At 41.1% G+C, this 25,475-nt stretch overlaps 1 protein-coding gene across 1 annotated transcript; it reads right to left on the bottom strand.

Annotated features, from left to right (window-relative positions):
* Positions 1–1,934: 1,934 nt before the first annotated feature.
* Positions 1,935–20,000, bottom strand: LOC130208614 (immunoglobulin-like and fibronectin type III domain-containing protein 1). The gene is given in 23 exon segments (XM_056437857.1): positions 1,935–2,369; positions 2,461–2,787; positions 4,837–5,133; positions 5,930–6,122; positions 6,308–6,387; positions 6,465–6,593; positions 6,668–6,742; positions 6,745–6,861; positions 7,190–7,492; positions 7,677–7,970; positions 8,059–8,200; positions 8,420–8,535; positions 13,753–13,812; positions 14,281–14,511; positions 14,637–14,909; positions 15,054–15,222; positions 15,659–15,772; positions 15,920–16,112; positions 16,204–16,285; positions 16,528–16,627; positions 17,791–17,930; positions 18,225–18,347; positions 19,955–20,000. Coding segments are annotated over 23 exon segments (3,609 nt in total). The 3' UTR covers positions 1,935–2,364.
* Between the last annotated feature and the right edge of the window lie 5,475 nt (positions 20,001–25,475).

Raw genomic sequence — 25,475 nt, 5'->3', positions numbered from 1 at the left:
TCTAGTATTCATTGTAAGACAAGAGACGATCCATAGACATGACACAAAGACGATGAAACGGTTCGTAATTCGCCGAAAATTATTGACACGGCATTTGGCACAATGATAAAAAAAAATTGTTTACAATATTGTACTATGCAAACTGTGAAATAATCTGAAGGCCATGGGTGGGCTGGGTCTGTGGGTGGGTGTTTCATAATTATAATATTATTATTAAATTTGTTTGCCTTTGTTATTTTTATTTATTTATTTTTCCTGTTTTCTTCTTTAGAATTGTAATCTGATTGAAACATACACGCACAAAAATGAAAATACTTGTTATTTAACCACTGTATTCATATTGTGCATTATCAATAAAGTAAATATAAAAAAATAAAAAAATAAAATAAAAAGACATAACGCCAAGACGATGAAACAGTTCGTAATTCGCCGAAAATTATTGAGACGACATTTGGCACAATAATTAAAAAAATCTGACTTACTCTCAGTTCGTCTTCGTCGACGTTCCGCTTTCCGTCTTCAGCTTATGAACTCTTCTCACTGTCCAATATTTCAGTGGTGACACCCCTTTTTGTTCGGTGATAAAAGTTTGGGGAGCAAAAAGATCCATACATGGGTGAAATGTCGTATTAAAACCCGTATTACAGCGGTGATAATAAAGGGCGGAGGTTCGTCTTACTCATCCCTATGAAAGCGATCACTTCGCACTGGAAATACATTCTGACTGTTCATTCCATCTTGGATTGGATTTACACCGTCAACAGTTTGACGCCATTACTGTCGAGCGTGTAAAAATATGCATTATAAACTAATATCAAGATTCACAATCTATTCTGAATTGGCGACAGATATATGTACGTAAGTGATTGACGGTTAAGGCTTGATGATTTATGGATTGACAATAGCCATGCACGACTCCATGCATCTCATCAAAAGCTTTCGACTGGCATCTTCACAAGGTCTCTGGTATAAGAATAACCCTTTACTGTCGACTTTATTGGCCAGTAAACATTCACTCGAGACATTTTATTTGGTAAAATAATCTGGTGCATATGAATAAATTGGCCGTTCCAATTTGCCTCAAAGTATCAACGGGAATTTTGACAGCGAGCCTGTGGTATTCAGTGGTTAGACCTCTGGTTGCATTATAAAAAGATGGCTGTTCATGGCGTGCTGGTGTGATGGACACGTTGCACTGAGCGGGTTTTGGGTTCACATTGTCAGAGGTTTAACCAGCATGACTTATCCAGGAAGTTTGAATAGTAACCCCGACCTCATAAATGAGATTCATGTCCGGATGGGAAACAAAAGGAAACACGGCACTGAATATTATAGAAAGAACAATATTGCATTGTATTGCTCTCAGATAAAATAGGCATCCAGGCCTTATGTTTAGTCAAAAGGTTTTATCAAGCATTGATATCACTTTATGTACACGATGGATATTATTGGTGTTGGCCCCGTCAGAACAGCCTTCTAAGTATTTAATGTGAATGCATGTACGTCAGTGTTTCTTTCATATACACAAACAGTAGCATTCCTGAAAACTCCTGTTAGTTATTTGACTGTAGATATAGAATGGACTAATTTATTGTTAGCAGCTGAGGATCTTGCTATAGACAATTTTCTAGGCGGCTCAGGTGGAGATATATTTAATATGGAAATGCAGTGGAAATGTTCACTCGGTTCAAATGGGCTTAATGTGCTGTGCATTATGTTGTGGGCTCGGGATATTGCAGGAAACATACGTCCACCAAGACAGCCACCAAGTTTGTTTTTGTCAGTGAAGTTAGGGAAGAATATATGCAAAGTTATTGATAGTTCTAAAGTGACAACACACGACCAAAATGAAGCAACACACTTGTCAGTTTCTTGATTTATTGGAGTTGACACAAGGTATTTTGACAGATGTCTTTTCCCTTCAGTGTGTCACTTCACTGGTTCACTATTATTTCAATTGTAAATTGTCCCATTTCAAACTAGAATGGGCACTCGGTAGAGCGCATACCTTCGCCACAGCCACATTTTGGCATTAGTTGCATGCCAATTGGATAAAAATTGACCTCGCTATGGTAGAAAGAAGATTTTGACCTTTTCATGACCTTGACCCGATCGATCCCAAAATCTAATCAAATGGTCCCCGGATAATAACCAATCATCCCACCAAATTTCATGCGATTCGGTTTAATACTTTTTGAGTTATGCGAATAACACGCATACAAATAAATACACAGCGATCAAAACATAACCTTCCGCATTTTCAATGCGAAGGTAATAAATTAATGCGGTCTATGTAGTAAAACAAAAAGCATCCACCCTCCTTATTGTCCAGAATATGTCAGTGTGAGAAGAGGCTGCTGAATTTTAATCTGAGAAAAAAGTCGAGAGAAAAATACAAATTATGAGCATGAACCAAAACGGATTATTCTGAAACTATTCAAATTTCCAGTTCAACCTTACCTCTAACGATAAGTTTCGTAGAGCACTCCGCCTGGCCGAACGAGTTGACGGCGACCACTTTACAGACGCCGCTGTCTTTTGATCGGACTCTGAGGATGTACATGGAGCACACGCCAAACGAGTTGGTGATGTAGTAGTGGTTGTCAAAGTTGATGCAGACGTCGTTCAGGTACCAGGACACAGTGGGCGTAGGGCACCCCCGCACAGCACACGTCATGTAGAGCTGGTATCCTGTCGGTGGTGTGTGGACTTTCAGAGGCACCAAGACGGATGGAGGCCTCTCAAAGCTGAGAGCTGATGAATTACATCCATTTGAAGGTTTTGGAACTTGATAGAGGGAAGAAAAAAAAGAAAAAACATGAAAGATTGAAAAAGTAATTTAAGTCACTTTTATAATCTTATCGATCCAGAAATGTTTCAGACATTTGTTTGTATTACCCAATTCTGGAAGAATAGATTCTATGGGATGTCGTATCCTGGTTTATGTCAACACGGCAGAAGGCTCACAGTGACGATGCTAACATAATCACCATCTTACCAACATGTACTGCTGAGGCTGGTCATGCCTTCAGTTTTCAGGTATTTGGTCAGAATTAGTATTTGACAAATAGACATTTGGAAAATCAGGGTTCAACTAAAGTCATCAGGATGCATGATCTAGCAACCGTTAATGTTTCCCCGACCCATGAAGTAGACATGGAGATATTTTTACTGGGTAATTGAAAACCTTGACCGTACTGATCTTTGGACCAACCGATGTTTCACATTGCATACTAGCATGGCTAGAATTGGTGTTGAGGCTCTGTACATAACACAATTACTATAAATTTGGACTGAAATCACCACTAATATATTCAAGTTCTGTTATGATTCTGAGTTTTTGTGTCTTGTGTCCTATTTTGAAGTCCCTGTCCTCTGTTTCCCTGCATTTCCTGTCCCTGTCTGCCCTGTTCCTGATTGTTTCCACCTGTGTGATTGCTAGCCCCGCCCCCATCGTGTCCACCTGTGTCTCGTTCCCCGGTGTCCAATCAGCTGCAGCTTCCCCGTGTATTTAAACCCTGTTGGTCCCGTTCCCCAGTGTTGGTCCGTACTGTTTAGTTCGTGTTTGTCCTTGACCTGGTTTTGAGCGAAAGATTCAATCTTCTGTGGACCGTTGTTGGCATTTGGGTTCTCCCTCTCTGACTACGGCATCCTGACAATTTAAACAATTGGGAAAGTTCTTAGTGTACTAGGGCATTTAGGAAACACTGACGGTACTGAAGCTAAACTGTTACTAAGGGGGTTGTAGGGGAACAGACAACTTCAGGACTGTTGGGATGGTGCCATTGTTTTAGGAGTCTGCTAGTTTTAGTTAATTACCTTCGCATTGAAAATGCGGAAGGTTATGTTTTGATCGCCGTGTATTTATTTATTTGTAGGTGTTCCTCGCATAACACAAAAAGTATTAAACCGAATCGCATGAAATTTGGTGGGTTGATTGATTATTATCCGGGGACCATTTGATTAGATTTTGGGATCGATCGGGTCAAGGTCATGGAAAGGTCAAACTCTTCTTTTTACCATAGTACGGTCAATTTGTATCCAATTGGCATGCAACTAATGCCAAAATGTTCATAATTCAATGCCCAATCTTGTGATATGCGAAGGTATGCTCTCTACCGAGTGCCCATTCTAGTTCTAAGTTAACCAATTAAAAAAAAAAAAATCCAAATGGATATATAATAACTTTTCGATAAGCATACATTTTCCATCTTGGATAAGTAAGTCTGGCTTATCGTTCAAGTAAACCATCGCACCTGAATCAAAAAGCTCACCGTCCAGCCCTCATTGACATCAGCGCATTGCAATCATTGCTCATGCCTACTTGACTGATTAGCTTGAGTCAACGATATAATGTTGTTGGACATGATGATTCAGTATGCCCTTTTCATTTTCATTTCAGTTATTTGAACAGGGACCGTACACATCAATCATCCCAGGGGTAAATGTGTCAGTCTTAGCTAAGGCTAAATTTCAACCGTTGTCCCTGTGGCCAGATATTACAAGGCTTCACTAATTGAGAAAAAGGTCATCACAGAAACATCATAAAAAGCAATAAACATACAGGTTACGATCAAATACTGGCCTCATCATAAAATCATTTTAAAAAAAACATCATAAAAAGAAAAGTATATACACAATCACTGAGGATGGTGTCACGATTCATGCTCACACGTGATTGGTAAAAAGCCAGTTCTTCAGGCCGTGTTTAAAAGAGTGATGTGTTCTGCTAGTGTGTATAAGAAGAGGCAGGGCATTCCCTTTCAGCGCAGAGTACACGACATCCTTACAAACAGATTAAACTTTAAACGGTCGGCCACATGTGCAGTAACCCACCTCTGTTGCTGTTGACGCCCCACGTGGGCGACTGCGACGGATCCGAGAGGCCCATATCGTTCTTGGCGTAGATCCGGAAGTGGTACTGTACCCCGTGAAGGATATTGTTGACTGTGTATGTGTTGGTGAAGAGGCGGTCTGCTACGTTCTTCCACACTCTGGTGTTGGAGTCGCATTGAGACACCACGTAGTAAAGGCGGTTGTCGAGCTCCTCGTCTGGAGAAGGAGCCCATGACAGAGACACTTTGCCGTGGACCGTTTGCTCCAGCTCCACAGCGCCTGGAATTTTGGGTTCATCTAGCAACACATGCAATGAGATGCAGAGCATGTTAGAGAAGACAGAATCAAATCCTCAACATTCATCCCCTTTTCCCTCTTTAAAAAAAAAGCCGTTATCATTAATTTATTTGCACTGTAGCTGGTTTGAAGCCTTCTGTAATCTTCCCATACTTAAGAGGCCTTTCATTCCTCTGTGGGCTTTGGTCAGGATTACATTTGCGTTTTGTTAAGTTAATCACATCCTATTACTGCATGTTACACGGTAAGAATTATGTGTCTCACTCCATTTAAAAGTTGATCACTGTGAATTAGGGTTTGCCGATACATCGGTGTGTCATTGGTATTTAATTGGATAAATATTACCCAATTAAGATTGTCGAGTGTCCACATTAACGATGTTTCCTCTCGCCAGCGGAACAATTATCCAAGCATTTCAATTATTTCCTTGTTGCAAAAAAATTAGGAGGATTGTCAAAGTGACTTGCACATTTTACACAGAACTGTACAGTTCATTCTAAAATCTGCTACATTGTACATTTGTTTTAGAAGTAGCAATTTTTTAAAAGATATTTTATTTTTAATATCTTTGTCCAATTTGTATTTTTCTATTCTTTTATGTTCTTGACTTTTGCAATAATTTGCTTTTATTTTCATTTCCTCTGAATACTTTTTTGGATATGCACGAACCAATTTCTCGTAAGTGCGAAACTTAATGGCAACAATCCTTATTCTGACATTCTAATATAGACACACAAATATCACAACTTTTTCCACTACTTTTCTGCACTCATCATAGTATATCATAATGTCTTACCTGTGACGCTGACCTCGATGTCACATGACGCCTCGCCCACAGAGTTTTTGGCTTGAATGGTGTAAATGGCCGAATCTGAGCGCTTCGACGAGGGGATAACGAGCTGAGACATTCCCTCTGTATTGATGATATTAATCCACGGGGATATTGGCTCATCATCCTTCAGCCAAGTGATCTGAGGTGGAGGTTCAGCCTGCAGATATCAATATCGGGTAAATGAGATAAAGTATGAGGCGTTTGCAGTCGTGTCACACCGTAGTAAACTCATCACTCGAGAATATGACGTGGCTGGAATGGGGGAATGAAATGTGAAATGCACTGACTCGGAAAAAAAAAAAGATTTAGCATTCACACCACGTTGTCAGCTTCTCGGCTTACCACATAGCACATTTTGACACGTGCCAAATTTCCTGCTCGGAAAACAATGAAGTCCTCCGGGTCTTTAAAACAAGGTCTCACTGGGAGAAAACAAAGAACACGTGAAAGGGAGGAAACACTGTAATGGACAACGTCGTAAAATTCTGAATATGCTTACTGTTGGGGTTTTTTGCGCACACCATTGCAGAGGGAGGGCTCGGGTCCCCTGATCCGGACTCGTTAAGTGCTGAAACCCTGAACTCGTACTCGGCTCCCTCAGTGACCTCTTTCACTGCGTAGCTTGTTTCTGAGAATACAATTCAAATCGTTTCAAAAAAATTCCTTTTCATGAAAACACAACAGCGCGTCTTTCGAACAAACCTTCAATCGGTTCATTAAGTGCATTCAGGGCGATCCACAGACTGGTGTCCTTCTTTCGTTTTTCCAATTGGTAACAATGACGGGTACTCCCTTGTCGTCCTCTGGGGCGGTCCATGTCAAGTTGATGCAGGTTTTAGAGGCACCGACCACTTTGGGGCCACCAGGGGGACCGGAGAGTAATAAGGGATGACAGTCTAATTAATTGAGGATGCTCCTTATTAATAGTTAAGTGGTGGTTAAACGGCATGGAATCAATCGGGGACATCTACTTGATACCACTGCAGGATATTGCAAACACTCCTTCTTGAGATGGAGCAACCTTTACATAAATGATGAAAGCTAGGCTTTCCACAGTGACTAAATAGTGCTGGCGACAAACGATTTAAAGCAATCGCGTCGTGATTGCTTCAAATCTCCCTCAACTTGGAACAAATGAAAATAATTTGTTCCAAGTTGAGGGAGATTAACATGGGATTTGCTGAGGAATGGCAAATTAGATTTATTTCCCCCCACTGCACTGACTCATTATGCCAGCCATAATGCTATCGGCGGTCTCCAGGGCGTCGCTGAGGCCTTCGGGGTTTTCCGCGTAGATGCGGTAGTTGTATTTCTTTCCGTGGGTCACATTCCTGTCTCTGATGGAGGTCTTGTCCGCCGAGACGTCCCCGAGTTTGGTCCGCAGCGCTTGTCCCGCCTGCTGCCTCCCGATGATATAGTTGGTGACAGCGGAGCCGCCGTCGTCTTTGGGAGGGTTCCATTTAATCTCGATTAAAGACGAGGTGGTTTCAACCGTCTCCACTGGACCCTCCGGAGCACTGGGCCGATCTGTATCGCGGAAACATTGTGTTACATTTCAAATGTCGCGATAGAATTGTGATGCTCAGTCAGGTGATGGTTGTGTTTTATGTTGAAGCGTGGGCCTGAGTGGAGCGGTAAACTAATACTGGAAATGTAACCTTCTTATGTCTCAGTACTAGCTTTTCTTGTTAGATTACTTTCTCTTTCCTACCAAGCACAATAAACTTCGATGTGGCCTCCACAGCCCCAAATGGGTTTTTGAGTTGGATCTTTATTTCCCCTGCGTCTGTCCGCAGGCAGTCTCTGAGCAGCAGCCGGCTGTGGTTGGGCTCCCTCACGATCTTGACTCCTCCTCCGCCTTTGATCTCCGCGTCGTCCTTGAACCAACTGACCGCCAACGACTCCTGAGGAGCAAAAGGCATCTTGAAAGCGGCGTTCTGGCCGACTCGCACAATCACAGGTTTGGAGAACTTGTAGAGGTCGTCGGGGTCGAATTCAGGTACGCCTGTGAAACACAACATGTAATTCAGTGCAATGCACGGAGGCTGCTGTGGCATTGAATGTGGGCCTCAACACAGGGGAGTAAATCATACCTCCGACAGTGACCTTTCCTTGGGTGCTGTGATCCCCTGACGCAAAACGATAAACTCCAGCGTCGTCGTCTTTGCAGCTTTGCATCGTCAGCTGGTGAGAGGTTCCGTCTTTCCTCACGGTGATCCCAGCACCGGAGTTCAACTAGCACATCAAATGTCAAAGGGTGAACATTATACTTTTGTGTGTTGCAGTACAACATTTGCTAAATGACAAAAACTCCCACTTAAAGATGGAAGACTATTAGTTCTTTTGTCATTTCTAATGCTGAACATGTAGGAAGTCTCTTACCGTATTCTCCCAATTTACTCCAAATAAAAACAATGTGGACATATTGTAGTTATGATGATTCAGGGGCCTCACCTGCTCTCCGTCTCTGAACCAGCTGCCATCGCAGTCTATGTTCATCTTCACCGTGAATTCAGCCGGATTTCCACGAAGAACATAAACATCAGAAAGTCCACAGGTCACTCCAGGCTCTGGGCAACACACAACAAAAGGACTCACTACGTTGCACCTTCATGTGCTGCATCTTCTAGTTAAGGACGATATGTATGCTCATTAAAAGTACACGGGAATAAATAAGTTATCGCTTCATCGTTCAAATCCAATGATTTACTTTGAAAAATGTGATAACTGTACCTACCATTGTAAACAGTTAGTTACTCCTTTGAAAAGTTTGAATTATTTCACCATGTAAATAGTGAGGAATTGAGGGTATGATCTTAAAAAACAGCTTTACAGGCCTTTGTTCTTTCTTAAATAAATGCATTGACATTAAATCGGTCGAATATTTGTTAAGTGTTGATCGTGTTAGAACGTTTAAAATAAGTTACAAAGCAACGTCATGACGTCAAAAGCAAACGCGATGATCAGAATCAGATCAGAATCAGAAACAGTTTTATTGCCAGGAATGTTTACACAAACGAGGAATTTTTTTTGGCGGTAGGTGCAACATTTGGACATGACAAACAACAATCATCACGACAGAAAGACAACAAATAATGTGAAAGTGTTTGGGTGTGTGCTTCAAGTGATGTGTGTTTTAGTTAAAAGTGTATATAAGCAGCAAACATAAAACTCTGCAAACATTGTTACAGAAACCCAACGGGGTTCCGACTAGTGTTGTGACAAGATGTGCCGACGCTTCGAAGCGTGTGTCGAGTAATGGAGGGGGCGTTTCCTCGAAGCGCGTATCTAGGCTTGCTTCATTTAGGGGAGGAGCCAAAAATGATGACGTCCGAAGCCTCGCTGCCCGGCTGTACCACGTGACTGCTTCGGGAAGCGGTTCAGATTTTGCCGGGTGGTTTAACAGCAATATAAACCCCTCAGGCTCCATTCAAAATGTGGGTTGTTGGTTGAGAGTTTGGAGAGTTTAGAGAGAGAGAGATAGTTTGGAGAGTGAGGAGAGAAGGATAGGTGATAAGATGGAACTGTTGAGAAACTGTTATTTCTGAATAAAAATGAATAAAATGTCCCCTGTCCTGTGCATCACTGTCAAAGTTCCACATGCATATTCAGTCCCCTCTTCCTAGTTCCACGAGCACTTTCACTGTCCTCTGCCTGCTTAAGCCCATGCCATTTTCCTAAAGTGACATAATAGCATTATTACACAACCTGCCATATCATATGATACTACCATTTTGGGAAAATGTACACACAGAATACATTAAAACAATATTTTATGATGCACATATGTGATAATTTATGTACATAAATTATTTGGTCATACATTTTTGTAATTCATAGTCATTCCCAACAGCCATAACAGACACAAAAATGCAATGCATTACATTATGTGGTTCAGATACAGCTGCCTGTGATTATGCACTTGGCCAGTAGGTGGATTCGTGAGCACATGAAGCTTGGAGAAATTAACCCTTTCTCGAAACAATTGGCTGAAGTGGTTCGATGCCTCATCTTCATCTCACCATCACTACTTTTTACTGAGGCAAAATGTTCCAATAAGCAAACAAAACCCAAAAGGGGGCAGGCAGAGAATCAGAGGTCATCCAGCAGCAGACAAGGGAAAGACTGCCACAATATATAGGGGGGGAAGCAGGTGTACGACATGAGAACAGGTGTACGACATGAGACACTAACGAGACGAGAGTGGCTGACGGCAGGTGCAGGGAATTAACCAATCAAGGAGACACAGAGACACAGAACGGGGCGAGTTTTTAAACCCTCTTGTTAATTTTGTATTCGACTTTTGAGAAACTATGTTAGAGAAAATACCATAATTTAATTATATATTAGTTTATTTGAAAACTGGCGTTACTAAGACAAAGTTATTATTTTTTTAGTCGTTTAACATCTGTGTTAAAGTAACATTATGTAACAATTGTACCTTAAACAGCTTGAAAAAAATTGTGCCACTACAATGACTTTTAATATGGCGATTTGCGGCTCCGCCATTGCCATCGGAGGTCTGTGGGGAAATAACTCCGCTACGGAGGATTCTGGAGCCGCCCGCTCCGGGGCGGATGTACATCGACCTGCTTTCTGGCAGTGATTACGCAATGTCATATAGTGCCACTCCACGCTCGCAGCTACAGTATAAGGGTAGCTTTTTTATGTAGCTTTTTGGTGTTGTCAACAATATTGTATTCGATCACACGTACTCTACATTCAAACATTTAGAAAACAACGTATATAGGCTGAAAACGTGATCGGTATTTCATCTAAACTAAATGTTGTCATTCTTTTGGTTATGTTGTAACAATTCGCCCTTAGCAACTCAATCAAGTGGAAAAGGTACAATACGCAAAAAAAAAAGGGAATGGGCGGATCTGCGAATTCTGGTGTTAACTCTCTCTGCTCAAATGGTCGTAAAAGAAAAACACACAGTCGATATGCGGAAACCCAAATGTTATTATATTAAATCAAATTCAATTCAATTCAATTCAGGAGAGCAACAGAGGATAGGATTGACAGATGCAATAGATGTCATGTGACCAGAAGGACAGATTTAGAGTTAAAATACATTCAATGAATATGACAGAGTGTATGAATAGTTCATAGTAGGCATATTCCACGATGGAGACCTCCACGATCCATCAGGCAGATGGCGGTGGGGAGGAGTCTCAACAGGACAGTGGCGTAGTCATGAGCAGGACGATCCATCAGGCAGATGGACTTCCGGGAGAAAGCAGAGTTAGTAACGTGTGATTGAGAGATGAAAATTCATCCTTAAGGAGAGAAAAAAGAGGAGATAGGTACTCAGTGCATCCTAAACAGCTATAAGCCTATAGCAGCATATCAAGGGGCTGGACCAGGGCAAACCTGATTCAGCCCTAACTATAAGCTCTGTCAAAGAGGAAGGTCTTAAGTCTACTCTTAAACGAGGTGACTGTGTCTGCCTCCCGGACTTTAATTGGAAGCTGGTTCCATAAAAGAGGAGCTTGATAACTAAAGGCTTGATAACTCAATGCATCTGCAAGCTCCCAAAATGAACACATACACGACAAACAATCAAACCCACTCAAAACGAAGTATAATCCCCGGATCCCGACAGTCCCCAAAGTCTTTGCAGTCCCCCAAAACAAAAGTAAATGACTGCACGCGCACACCCCCCCCCCCCTCCCCCCAAAAGCTGGCAAACAGCTGACCGACCAGGCGGAAACGTGGCGAGGCGCCGCGTTCAATCCCCGCGCTCCTTCACCCTAGTCCGGTAGGTGCTGGCCCAGTTCACAGTGTTCCTGCGCAGTCTTCGTATTAGTGATCCCGCCCGTTGGTATAAATCCAAAATAGAAACAGTCGCTGGATTGCTGCAGTTCTGAGTCCGCTCACAAGACCGCCGCCTGTCAGCGCGCTCCAAACAAAAAATACCTTGCGTCACCTCCCCCTCGTCACCTTTTATAACCCGTGACACGTACAAATAATAACAATAATAATAATTATAATTATAATACAGGACAACACATGATCCCAACTCAATACAAGTGTATGCGAGGCTGCATCTATCATAACTGGGTATTTACGATACTGAAGTAAACGCAAAAACTGAAGGGGGCGATAAAAGGGAAAAACTACACAATGGGGCTTTAATTGTAATTCAGTATTCGATATCTGGCATCCCACCTGGTGGTGGTAGATGAAGCCGTTTACAGCGAATGCGAAGTCTTTAAACTCAGTTTTGTTTACTCCCTCGATTCGATACGCTCCCTTGTTGTCACACTTAGCACTTCCTGAGTGTGCAGCTGGTGCTGTTGACGATGGGACTGAATGGCCTATCAGTGATCACACACAGTCTGAAGACAGTTGAGATTTGTGTTCTTAAGATTTTAACCAAAAGGATGAAAACCTAAGTTCTCCTCAGTGCTCCCAGTGGGTGTTTTAGTTGCCAACTGCCAACTTTACGGGTCGCAGCCTTGACCGTTGCTGTAATTCCACTTTGATTCATGCTGCTCTGCGATTTCCAGTTTTGAACATACCGAGATAACTAAATTATGTAGAATCAGCTCCAATCATTTTGGCTATTTTCTCAAAACAGCAGCGGTGGACGATGGAAATTAAACGGATTAATTGGCACAGATAAGACGTTTTACAAACTATTGTTAACTACGGGAATGGGCTCTGGCACTCAGCACTTTGAATTATGTTTCAATGTATACGAAAATGGATTTGGTGGAAGGACCATGATTTATATCGCGTCAATCTGGTCTTCGATTTATAACGCAACTGTGAGTTCTTTGTCCACAATGAAGAAGGTTAGACGGGGAAGAAAAGAAGTCATTCAACTGTTACTTTATCTCACCATTTTAATTTGTTCTCTTCCAAATAATCAAGCCACAAAACTATCATGAAATGAAATCGCACATTTTAGGATTCTGTTTACCGGATTAATATGAATACATTATGTATTTATCTAGGTATTATTACTTTGAATTAGCAGTTCAGTTCAACAGTTTTTCATATATATATATATATATATATATATATATAAAAGAAATACAAAAAAATAGGTAACTGTAGAATATACACAGTTATTACCTATTTTTTTGTATTTCTTTTTTTGTGAACACTATGGCAGAGATATTACTTTAGAGAGTTAATTAATTTAAAGATAATGTTTATATTATTAACTGTTCCAACTATTTTGCAGATGCAAAGACACTAAAGCCATAACAACAATAACATCAGACCAGACATAATTCTGAGATGGATCAGCCATGTTTCAAATCTCTGCACGATGAGTTGTACATTGCAGTGACACGTCTTATCTATGATGGAAAACAATCATAAACATTAAAAAAACTATGGCATGCTTTAAAAAATTGTGTGATATGTAAAAAAAAAAAACTAACAGATGGACTAAAATACGCACGCAGAAGCACTGCATGAGAGCAAGAGAGCGACATTAAGGCTTTCACACAGAATTAGGCCCGTCGGCAAAAAACGCCCGTCCTTTCATTCCCTTTAATGTGTGCAGTGCGTAGAAGCTGTGTCACTGGGGAGGGCAGGCTGTCGCAAAAAGAATATATAAGCGCGGTACCCTGTGGCGAAAAGTTCAATCACCTTTTGGAGAAACGCAACGCAGCATATTTGGGTTTAGTGCAGCCGAAAGAGGCAGCCAATCACGTATTTTTTAAATAAAGGATATCAGGATAAAGAAACATTATTATACTTCAAATAGCTGTCATATTCACCTTACAATGCATGCAGAGGTTGTCACAACAATTCAAGTTTCTTACCGGTGCTTTCTACCTCCACAACCGGTGGATCCACCACCGCTGCTGGTTCGCCTCCGATTCCTATCGATCATTAAAGCTAGTTAGTGGTTGCCATAGCAACAAAATATCACAGCAAGTAATTATAGTAACCTGACTATATGACATCTATTGTTCTGTCCATCCTGAAGAGGGGTCCTCCTCTGTTGCTCTCCTGAAGGTTTCTTCACTTTTTTCGCTGAAAGGTTTTTTTCTATTTTTTGGAAGTTTTTCCTGATCCGATGTGAGGTCAAAGGTCAGGGATGTCGTATGTGTACAGATTGTAAAGCCCTCTGAGGCAAATTTGTAATTTGTGATATTTGGCTATACAAAATAAACTGAATTAAATTGAACTAATAATGAACTTCTCCTTGTTAATACTGTTGCGGCCAAGGTGCCATTTTTTTTAGGAATATACATTCATATTTAGCCTTAACTAAAAGGAGTTTCCAATGCAGCTTCCTTGTTTGTGAGCTTAAGGTGTTTCATAAACATTGCGGTCGGCATTCTTACTTGGCTCTGCGTCTTTTGTTGCCTCCGGTTCAGCCGGGATGGGCGCAGCAGCTGGAGGAGCTTCAGGTGGAGGTGCAGCCGCCGCAGCTTTAATCTGCTCTTTTCTTTCTGCTCTCTCCTTCACTAATTTAGTTTGCTGCTCTTCGGCAACCTTCTGCAGGTCCATCCCCGATCCCCCGGCCCTCGTGGTTTTCCTCGCTGTTTTTTTGCCCTTTTGTGCGTCTTTATCGGCTGAATAAAAAAAAGAAAATGTCTGAATGAATCGGGCATATTTGTCTTTCCCATTATCGTTCCACTGTAAATCATCAACCATTATTGAATAATATAAATTAATGCTCTGGAGTTTAATATCTTACCTTCAACAACAAGCCATGCGTTGCACGATTTTATTCCTGCGCAGACGGAATAAATTCCCTTGTCAACGATCAAGCAGTCTTTGACCACCAGCCTGTGAATGAGCTTGTCTTCTGACACCTCGACGTCATATTTATCGCTTTGTTCCAGCGGTAAATTCTTGCCAAACCACAAAATCTTCGAGAAGGGATTGGACAGCACGCACTCGAACACAGCATCTTCTCTCTCTGTTGCCTTCACTTCCTGAATCTTCACCAAGAAGTCCACCATGGGGACTGAAACATAACAAGCAATGCATTTTCAATTCAAATGTATGTTATATTGGCATAAATGATACTTCTTGGAAATTATGGTTATTTTTGTTTTAAGCATCAATGGGGATACAAAATGTGTTGTGTGTGCAAGCGTAACTCACTTACTTTTAAAATCGGTGGAAAAGATATTCACATCCTCTACATCCAGCTGGTACAGTCCAGCATCGCCTTGCATGAGGTCCCTCAAACTGAAAATATACTTTTTTCCCACTTTTTTAAGACTGTGCTTCAACTGATCTCCCAACTCCTTTGTGTACGGAATCATCTCACCATCCTGCGGGGATAATAATATCAATTACTGTTGGTATGCCTCAGATTGTGCCGGCAAGAAAATAGCTGAATAAATAACCAATCCTTTGAGTTCAAATAGAAAGCATCATCGCAGGATTTTATCAAAACATTTAAAAACGTATGCTATAAAGTCTAGTAGACTGTTCATTGATTGTTGTGTTTTCTGTCGTCTTAGCAAAATATGGCGTCTGAGAGGTATGAGTGAACTTTTGGCCCAATGACGTTAATCCATCTGTCCATCGTGTACTTACTCCAGATAACTTCATGCATATGTTCAATCACTGGCCAGATTAGAATTAAATCAGTCATCTAAAATAATAATAAGGGTGCCTTGAGGATGAGTCCAGTTTATTTATTTGAGTAACCGTATCTTTCGTGGTGTCGGTCTGCTCGGAGAGTTATTCAGTTTTGACACTTACCTTGTACAGGAATATCGAGCTGCTTGGCTCAATGAGGTCCATGTCGATCTCAAAGGATGCAGTGCCGTCCGCATTGACCTCGATGTGTCTCAGGTTGGACAGGTTGCTCACAAACTGGGATGAAATCACGATAAGACATTTGACAGAATTTCCTTTGTATACCAGTCAACATCACTTTTTCTTGTATGTAGCTAAGTATCTTACAACCTCATAACCGGAAAAGACAAACGTAGTAAAATGAGAACACCACAAACGACAAACCTCAGCTTGTTCCTCCTCCCTTTCTTTCTTCATTTCATTAAGTTTCTTGAGCATCCAACGAAAGTCGGTCACTCCAAACTCGGTACAGATGCTCTCGTAGTCTTTCTTGTCAGAGCTGATTAAGATCTCCCAAAATTTCGGATCGATCTCTCCGTCTTTTCTCTCAGGTTGCTCGGATTTCGGACGGATGTTACTGGAAATGGGGGGGGGGGGGGGGGGGAAGGGAGCATTTATTTGAGGAACATCAATATTTTTGGAACACAGAAGCAGTAACACAACCTCACCGTCTCCTTTTTAGGATGGTTTTAAAATTCCCACCGGGGGCATCGGCTGCTTCCTTCTGGGCTTTGTTCTTTTGGAAACCAACTGAAAGCAGAAAAGAGGGTTCTCACATTATTATATAATCATGAAACTAAGTAACAAACACAAGGGACTGCAGAGTGATAAGTTCAAGGGTAGGAAGTGGCTAAGTTTCAAATTGGGATCCATGGTTACTTCATTTGAAGCAGCTTTGGGAGCGCTTGGAGCTACACGCTGTATCAGATTAATAAATGCGTGGTATTACTTACATTTCTTGGTCATATCTGTAGTAAGCAGACAGTCCTTACCGGCAATCACGTTCAGAACAACTGTCACAATGGCTTGCCCGTATTCATTTTTGGCAAAGCATTTGTAGGTGTCGGCTTGAGCCGGCATAACATTTAGCATCTGGAAAACATAAGTAAACTAGAATGGGCACTCGGTAGAGCGCATATCTTCGCATATCACAAGATTGGGCATTGAATTATGAACATGTTGGCATTAGTTGCATGCCAATTGGATAAAAATAGACCGTGCTATGGTAAAAAGAAGATGTTGACCTTTCCATGACCTTGACCTTGACCTTTGACCCGATTGATCCCAAAATCTAATCAAATGGTCCCCGGATAATAACCAATCATCCCACCAAATTGCATGCGCTTCGGTTTAATACTTTTTTAGTTATGCGAATAACACGCATACAAATAAATAAATAATAAATAAATAAATACTCGGCAATCAAAACATAACCTTCCGCATTTTCAATGCGAAGGTAATAAAATAGACCCGGTGGGGGAATAAGTTCAGTTTATCCCAAACTGTTTTAGTCTTGTGCTACGCAGCCACACATCCCCATCAGAACAGCTCATTTACACATTATTCAACAGCATGTTTTCCAAATGTCACACATTTTAAATTGGAGAAGCCGTATTGTTAAACTATTTAACCGATTCCTTTTAGAAAACATGCTCCTAGTTCAATGCCTTCACTACCACTTTCTATCATGTGGTATTAGGTTGGTCAAACTCCCTCAGGTCCATCACAGCTAGTTCATTGGATAAGTGGATATCTTTTTGAAATAAAACAATTTCAAAATTCGAGTAGCTATTTCCCAGGACCCCCAAAAGCAGATAAACCCACTCTGGTAGTACCCTTGTTTGGGAGTCACTGCTGTACAGTACCCAATGAATGGTGATCTAATACATATCCCAATGTGACATCTGGCAACAGACGGACCAATTTAATTTGAGAAATTCCGAACAATTTCCAGTCCTCACACTCTGCTTGATTGGTAAATGGCCTCTTGATGTGTAACGTTGTTAAGTTACATTGACTGGAGATGTTGGTGGACATTTCATGACATTGACATTGGACCGTGCACCTCCCGAGATGAGCTAAATCACCTTTTTGTTGGAAAGGTAATTGGCAAGGCAACGTGATGGGGCTGAATGACATTAATATTATGTTTTGTCCCCTATCTCCTTCACTGTGAATTAATCTCCTTTTCTCTTGGCTATTTTTTCCCCCCGCCTCTCCCTTACTGTATAGTATCACCGCCCCTTTTCGCTTGCCTCAAATGTATGTTCATTGGAATTGTGATCATATTTAGTCTGATATCTTGACGTATCGGACACATCTCCATTGTTTCTGCTCCACGTCACGGTCGGCTGTGGGTCTCCAGTGACGATCGCTTTAAAGTAAGCAAATTTGCCTGTAAAAAGAAAAAGAAAAAACGAGATCACCTCACGATGGATAATTTATTTGATGCAAAATTACACCAACATAGATTTTGATCTATAATCTTGAACCTAATAACTTTCCTTGTTTTAAATTGAAGCCAATGTGTGTTTAATTATATCTGACTAGCACAGGAGATTTGGGTGTTTGCTGGCCCATTGCACGAATGTCATGGATCTAATGCATTGCGCAGAATCATGGAAATTCCTCCTTTTATAATATTTCGTGATATAGTTTAAAAAAATAATTCTCATACTGTCAGACCTACCCTCTTGTATGGTCAAAGCAATCGGCTTGCGGGTGAAGTCTGGATGGCTCTTCCCCTCTGGCAGCGTCTCGATGAACTGCGTGATCATCACCCCGGGGACCCTCGATTTCTTCTTTATGCCCACTGTCGGCATCGGAAAAACAAATGTCAGCAAAAGAAAAGTAAACGTCAATCGTTGTTGTTTTGTCATCACCCTCATGAACCATGCTGAAATACATTCTAATACATGAATACATTAGAATGTGTGATGTTACTCACGACAGCAGGTACTTATTATCCAGGTGTGTGTGTGTGCGTGTATGTGTATAAGTCTCGCTTGTGTTAAAAGTTCACGACATTTACATTTTAATAACCTTTTTTATTATTATTTTTTAGTTCTTGGGAATCCATGCCTAACTTTCAACCTGAGAACAGATATGTAGTGATGCGCCTACATATCAACGCACGCATCACACGTACGCTCATACAGTGTATTAATAAAATCGATTGCACGTCAGTTGGTCATGCCTTCGTGAGCGGGAGGGAGGGAAAAAAAGATGTGTGTTGACGGCTCCTCTTGCTGTCCGCTAAGCCTACCTTCTTTACCATTGTCTGCAGCGGGATCTGATAAGGCACATGTTAAAAAGCATACGCAGCACGTCAGCATGGTTTTTACATTCGACCACGAAGGATCAGACTTGAATTGTAACACCCTGTTCCGTTTCTCCTGTGTTCCATGTCTCCTGTCTCCTGTGTCTTCTCTGTCTTGATTGTTTAATTCCCTGCACCTGCCCTCAGCCACTCTTGTCTCGTTACTGTCTGATGTCGTACACCTGTGTTTCCCCCCCTATATATTGTGTCAGTCTTTCCCTTGTCTGCTGTCCGTTTGTCGTCTATGGTTCCGTGTCCTTTTCCTGTCGTCCTGTCCGTGTTCCTGACCCTAACTGACTGCCCCTTTTGGACCTTGTTTATTTTGCAACTGTTTTGCCTCATTAAAGAGTGCTTTTTGTTATTTAGATTTCGTCCAGCCTGTCTCTCTGCGCCTGAGCCTCACCCCGTTACACTCCCCGTGACATGAATAGTGAAACTGAGGGACAGGACATCAAATACAAACACAGAGCAGCATTTGGCAAATGTTTTTTCGAGCATGTACTTCCTGTGTCTCTGTAGGTCGCAGCGATGTGCAAAGGGATGTGTGTACTGTGACTCATCGATGCACAAACACGCATGCATATGGATATGCGTTTCTTATTTGTTCCGGTGCAACGGAGCGTTAACCCTGTAAAGTTCATCTGCTCCTCAGTGGACACGGTTCTCATCAATATGTCTACCGGCTTTAAGAGAGTATGTGCACATGTACTCCTGTAGAGTCTACAGACGGTTGCTTATTGACACATTTCTGCCTTGAACTTTCTAAGTAGTTGGATTTTAGGAGCATCACTGGAAAAGGGGCAGCTGTAGTCTTTGTAGGTGAAGCCTTTACACCGCCAGTTATTAGATATTGGCTATTCACAAATTCCTTTCAGATTTATTCACTGATGGATCTCCTTGCCATCCTCATTCTATCAATTGCGTTTGACTGATCTGGAAAGATGTCGTCTTATTACTTTTGTAAGAGTCTATCGAGGAGATCAAACTCGTCACGTCTGTTGATCTATTTGATATTCAGAGTTTGAAGGAAAAGAAACCAGACGTAATCTTTTTAAAGGACGTTCCTTTTGTAGAAAATGCGGTTGTTCTCGAGTGCCTACCTTGGCCGATGGCTGTCCCATCCGACACTTTGGCTCTTCGAAACATCTCGGATCCTTTGATTCCTTGATGGATTCAGCAGGATTTTACCAACTGCAATCGAGAATGGAAGGGATTGATTACAAAAATAAGATTCGGAGTAGGAACAAATGTTCTACATATCTTTTCAGAATACAGTTAATTGCTGTACATTTTTTTATATCTTTAAAATAGATGTGTGTAATAATTCAGATTTGATCTCGACTTATATATATTTCTTTAGAACCTGACTCATGGGTCTTCATTTCATTAAGTTGTAAAGAATATATATTATATCTTAGCATAGCCTAGTATTGTTTGCATAAATGTTATGTGGAAAGTGGAAAATCACTGTGGAAGGTTTTAAACCTTAGCAGGGCAGTCCAGCGCCTGAACTAATCAAAGAAGATAACAGTGACACACGAAAGAACTTCATGCACCAACTCTCACCCTAGATTTGAATAGTACAAAGCAACACTCATGCTCACATGAACAGGAGAGCCACAGAGACAACTACTGAGCGCAGATAAGATAAGGAAAGGTCCAGCTTTGACAATTTAATATCCGGATTCAACCACAGCCCTCTCTCTCACACACACACACACACACACTGGCCCTTTGTAAATATCCTGGGAACGACCTTCTAGAAACAGTTCGTCCCACCTCGGAAGAGATAAGATTATCTTAGAAAACTCCCCAGCTCAGTCAAGGAAGCTACATGTGAATTCCATCTTCCTTTCTCACACTTTCACAACATATGCTCTCATTGGCTGGCCACAAGAACCAATGAAGGAGCGACAATGGCGGAAGCAGAGGAACAAGACCCAATGAGAAAACACCGCCCTCTTTACTCCTGACCAATCAGAACTGTCCCTGTTGATTATTTCAATGGCCGTGCGAGCTCTGCTCAGCATCCTTTCTGCAGCGCTGGGGCCATTGGTGACAGCTCTGGATTGGGGTCCATGCGCATGATTGTCTGTTTGTATCTTGATTTTGAATAAACGCTTTATAGAGTTAAAGTAAAAGTCTACCGCTGTTTCTTCCAGTCAGTGCCGTCCGGGCTGGTGTGTTCCTGTCCAACTCTAACAAAGTGCAGTGTGCTCCTCCAGTTTGTTGAGATATTGAGGCGATAATAGAAGATTTGCAAACCTCTTTGAGTTGCTTTAATTAGTTAAATGTGTGTAAATTACTGTTACGCACCTGACAAGACGAATTATTTTATTATTATGAATCGGTTCAAAAGTAAGAAAGAAAGTTAGTTCAAGCTTCTCCAGAAAAACGGGCACATACATTACAAAAAGAAACTAAAGTAAAACCAGCTATGGGAGCAAATGTTTTGACTCTCAAATGCTTTTTGTTTAAATAAAATATTCTAAAAAAAACATCTCCCCATACATCCCTTTGGCCATGAATAACTGCAGTGAAAGACTTTAAGCGCGATCATTCGTGTCGTCCATGCAGCTGCTCGCTGTATCTTGAGTGTTATCATATTGCCGAGATTAAAAACCTCCTAAAATTGGACCTTGAGTGTATAGTTTCATCACTCATGATGTCATTTTAACTTTTATTCCTGACATGTTTGACCTCTCACATGTCTAGTATTCGTACGAGGCCGGCACCGCCCAGACACGTGATGTTCTTGAGATATCGCACTTTATCTTCTTATTTTTCACACAAACACTGTGCTTCTGAAATCTTTAGCTTTTAAACTTGTCATAACGTGTTCTGTGTACTGTACTCGGCCATGCTGTGTGAACGGCCTCCTTGATATGACAGTTGTTTTTTTATTGGGTTCACATGTCCTGTGTTGCTGCTATGACACCGCTACCAGCTGCTCATGTGACCAGCGCTGAAATGAGACGAAGAGGATCATAAAAATAATTAGAGGCATGATACGACTAAGGGCATGTTGAACAGGCACACGGCTATCTATGGAGATGACGTTGATGCTTAGCATGGCAGGTTTGCTCGATTTGGGTTATTACCAAGCTCTCTTTTTGCTGCAGAGAAATGTTATGCTTAGTGATGCATCTTTTTTCAGTCAACAGATGAAGTGGAATCTGGTCCGTGTTGAGGTAAATATATAAAAATGAAAGCTTTGAGTGAAAAAAATGAAAGGAGGATTTCCTTAAAAGTAATTTTTTTTAGCTGGCAGAGGAAGAAACTGACAGCCATGTCATCGTTGATGTTTTTAAATGTTTATTGTCTCACAATCTGTGTGTGATGGAAAGTATAAATACATTGAACAAAATCAATAAACCTTGCACCTATTTCACTTTTTATACACTGTGTACATTTTTCATTTTCTTTTTCATGGAATTTGTTTTTAATTGAATATGTCCTGCTCTACTATTTTATTGTATATATTATGCATTTTTTCATGCTTAATATTTTATGTTAAGTATGTAACCTTGCTGCTGTTACAACCACATTTCCCCCCGGGGATGAATTATTTGCCTATCTATGAATTTGTCAATTATTTTTATTTGCCAATTAAAACTCGTGAGCTGAGAAGCAACTTTTGCTATTGGAGGTGGACACAATCTATCCTCTATTAAATGACTCTGATAACCCGATCTGATTATATTTACACGTAACATGAAAACAAAAAGTACACGTGTGACCAAACCCTCGAGGAGCAAAAATAACATTCGTAATCTGAATGAAGGAAAACAAAACTTCCGCCCTTTGCAAACCACACTCCCGACAATGAGGCAGCTCCGTCGTGTTTACGGACAAACACTTCCCGCAGTTTGTCGCATCAACCCGATGTTATCTTTGGACTTGAGCGTGAATCCGCCACAGGATTAGTTTGGTGTCGACTGTAGCCAAGTCTACAAATGTAACACCGCCATGTGAGAATGTTGTTGTGTGTAAACTGGATGATGGACTTACCCCAGTCCTCCAGTGATCCTCTTGAGTGGTGCTGCTTCCCAGTCTGATCTTTGAGTGTTACCTCGCTGGTCTTTAAGCTACTTAATGCTTACAGGAATGCCAATGACTCTGCGACAAGCACACGCGCTGTCACGACATGGAGCCTGCCAAGAAAGGGGATCGCTTTTTAGTTTTTGGCATGAATCACAACCTCCGGCAAGGGGGGAGCCTTCAATCAGGGTTGGCGGTTCGATCCCCTGGTCCGATGTGTCCTTGGGCAAGACACTTAACCCCACTTTGCTCCTTCACAGGTTGTGAATGGAGAGATGGTCGTTATTGGCGGCTGGCAACTTGCATGGTGGGCCCTGGCATCGCTGTAAGAATGTGGGTGAAGGATGAAGTGTTAAAGTGCTTTAAGTGGTTGGAAGACTAGAAAAGCGCTTCATAAGTGCCGTAGATTTATCGTTTTTCAGAATGCTCTGAATGATACACATTCTCCGTATGAAAAATGTAATTAAACCAATTGTCATCACGATATAGATGCAGAGGCTCCAATGTGTGCTGTACTGCTTGTATGAAATGTGTCTTTTGAGTCAACTTTGTTTTCGGCATCCGGATGTTTTCATATTTCATATTTTACAAAGTGGTCCTTCCTCCATTTCGGTGTTGTCTGTCTTTTGGCTTGATGGATTTTGGTTAGTTTTGTGAGTTATGTCGAGGGGTTTAAGAAAATATTATGACATTGTATTAATACTATATGTTTTGTGATACATTATCACTTCCAAAAAACACTGTATTGTAAAATATATATTTATTTATTTATATATATATATTGACTATTTATATTGAAAATGCACACACACATAAATTGTTAAAGAAACTGGCAAGAAATATATATATATGTATTGTATTTATTTTTTACTGATGTATGCAAATATACCTTCCTGCTATGATGTTGGATTTTAAGATGGCCATCAGTGAGCATCTGTGGCCTTGTTCATTGCTGTGTGTCAACAATCCGACATGTAGGCTGCTGCATATCTATTATACACATACATCACCTTGAGGATATCAACCTAAATGCAATAAGTCATTGAGATTCCTCCTGGAGTCTGGGTCGCTGGCACTTGAAACCACATCCCAGTTATTGTGGTCATAGTGATAACAGAGCTCGGCTTAGTTTGAGCACGATTATGTGTGCGCGGATTTTTCAAGCAGTGTAATTAAAGTGAATGCGTGGCACAGGAACTACGACTGTTCTCGGACATGGGAAGCCGATACGAGAGGCTTGATGTTCCTCATGGCATTTATTGCCCAAGGTCACTGAAGTCAGGAGCTTCGAATTCCAGCCTGCAAAAGAAGGACAAAACAACCGGACGTCACACAACACAGCAGCATGCAGCATGGACAAAGGTAACCCCGCACGGGTGTCGGCAACATTCCTACGCTGAATGTACACTGCATTGGCCTAATCAGTTATTAAACCTAAACTTAAATTACATTGCAAAAAGATTCTGATCTAGTGTGGAAAAAACATTGATTGCATCCGTGTGTTTGATGTTTCTTTCATCATTGAAAGCAAACCTCTTTTGTACTTTAAGCTAACAACCTTTAAATATGTAAAACATTGTATTTATGTACTATTACAAGTAATGGGAAATACTATTGACATGTGGTTTGAGGCTTGAGGTAATAATTGTGTCTAAAATAACCGGCTGCCAGAGATAACATGAGAGTTATAACTAGGGCTGTGAAATGATTAAAATTTTTAATCGGGTTAATCACAGGTTTTTGTGGATTAATCATGATTAATCACATATTACCGATATTCTCGGTATATTTTGTGAGAACATAGAGATTTATGACAAAAGACGGATATATACATTTATACATTCTTCTATACAATGGTGCTGCAACTCAGCAGTTATTTAGCAGTTTTCTTCCATATGGAACATTAATACATCTTCATCCTAAACAGAATGTTTAACCCTCCTGTTACCTTTCGGGTCAATTTGACCCCATTCAATGTTTAATGTCGGTGTTCTTTGGGGTCAATTTGACCCCAGGCTGTTTTTCACTGTGTCAAACATATAAGAAATATCAACTTTTTTATTTATTTAAAGGGCTATTTAGGTAGTCAACAAACAAACATAAAGTACCTCACACTTAAACTTGGGAAGCAATATTAATTCTAATAATTTTCTGGAGGTTTTAATTGCTGGGGTCAAATTGACCCCGAGGGTAAATTATGTTAGTAAATGTAAAGGTAACAGGAGGGTTAAACAGAAATGTTTTCTCTTGTTTGTCAACCATTAACTCCACCATGATGCAATCTAAAGGCCTCTAGTCTTCCTCTAGCAGCTGCTGAGGCAAACTGACTGTGTGGGTTTTCTTCATGAACTGGGCCGTGATGAAAGGGACGGCGGACACCGCTGCAAAGCTGAAACCTCACCGACACGGACAGGTGGACAGATTGACAAGTGACTTTTATTTTTGCTCGGTCCCGATGCGCGCGCACGGAGCTCTGTGGCGCGCGAGACGGAGATCGATAAGTGTTAACGCAACGCGAAGAGACAGAAATGACATGCTGCTGTGGAGATACGATCAACAACAGACGTTTAGTTTAATAAA

Source organism: Pseudoliparis swirei, chromosome 18, assembly GCF_029220125.1.
Source record: "Pseudoliparis swirei isolate HS2019 ecotype Mariana Trench chromosome 18, NWPU_hadal_v1, whole genome shotgun sequence".
NCBI lineage: Eukaryota > Metazoa > Chordata > Actinopteri > Perciformes > Liparidae > Pseudoliparis > Pseudoliparis swirei.
Note: the sequence above shows the minus strand (reverse complement) of the source record. Positions and strands in the feature narration are given on the sequence as shown.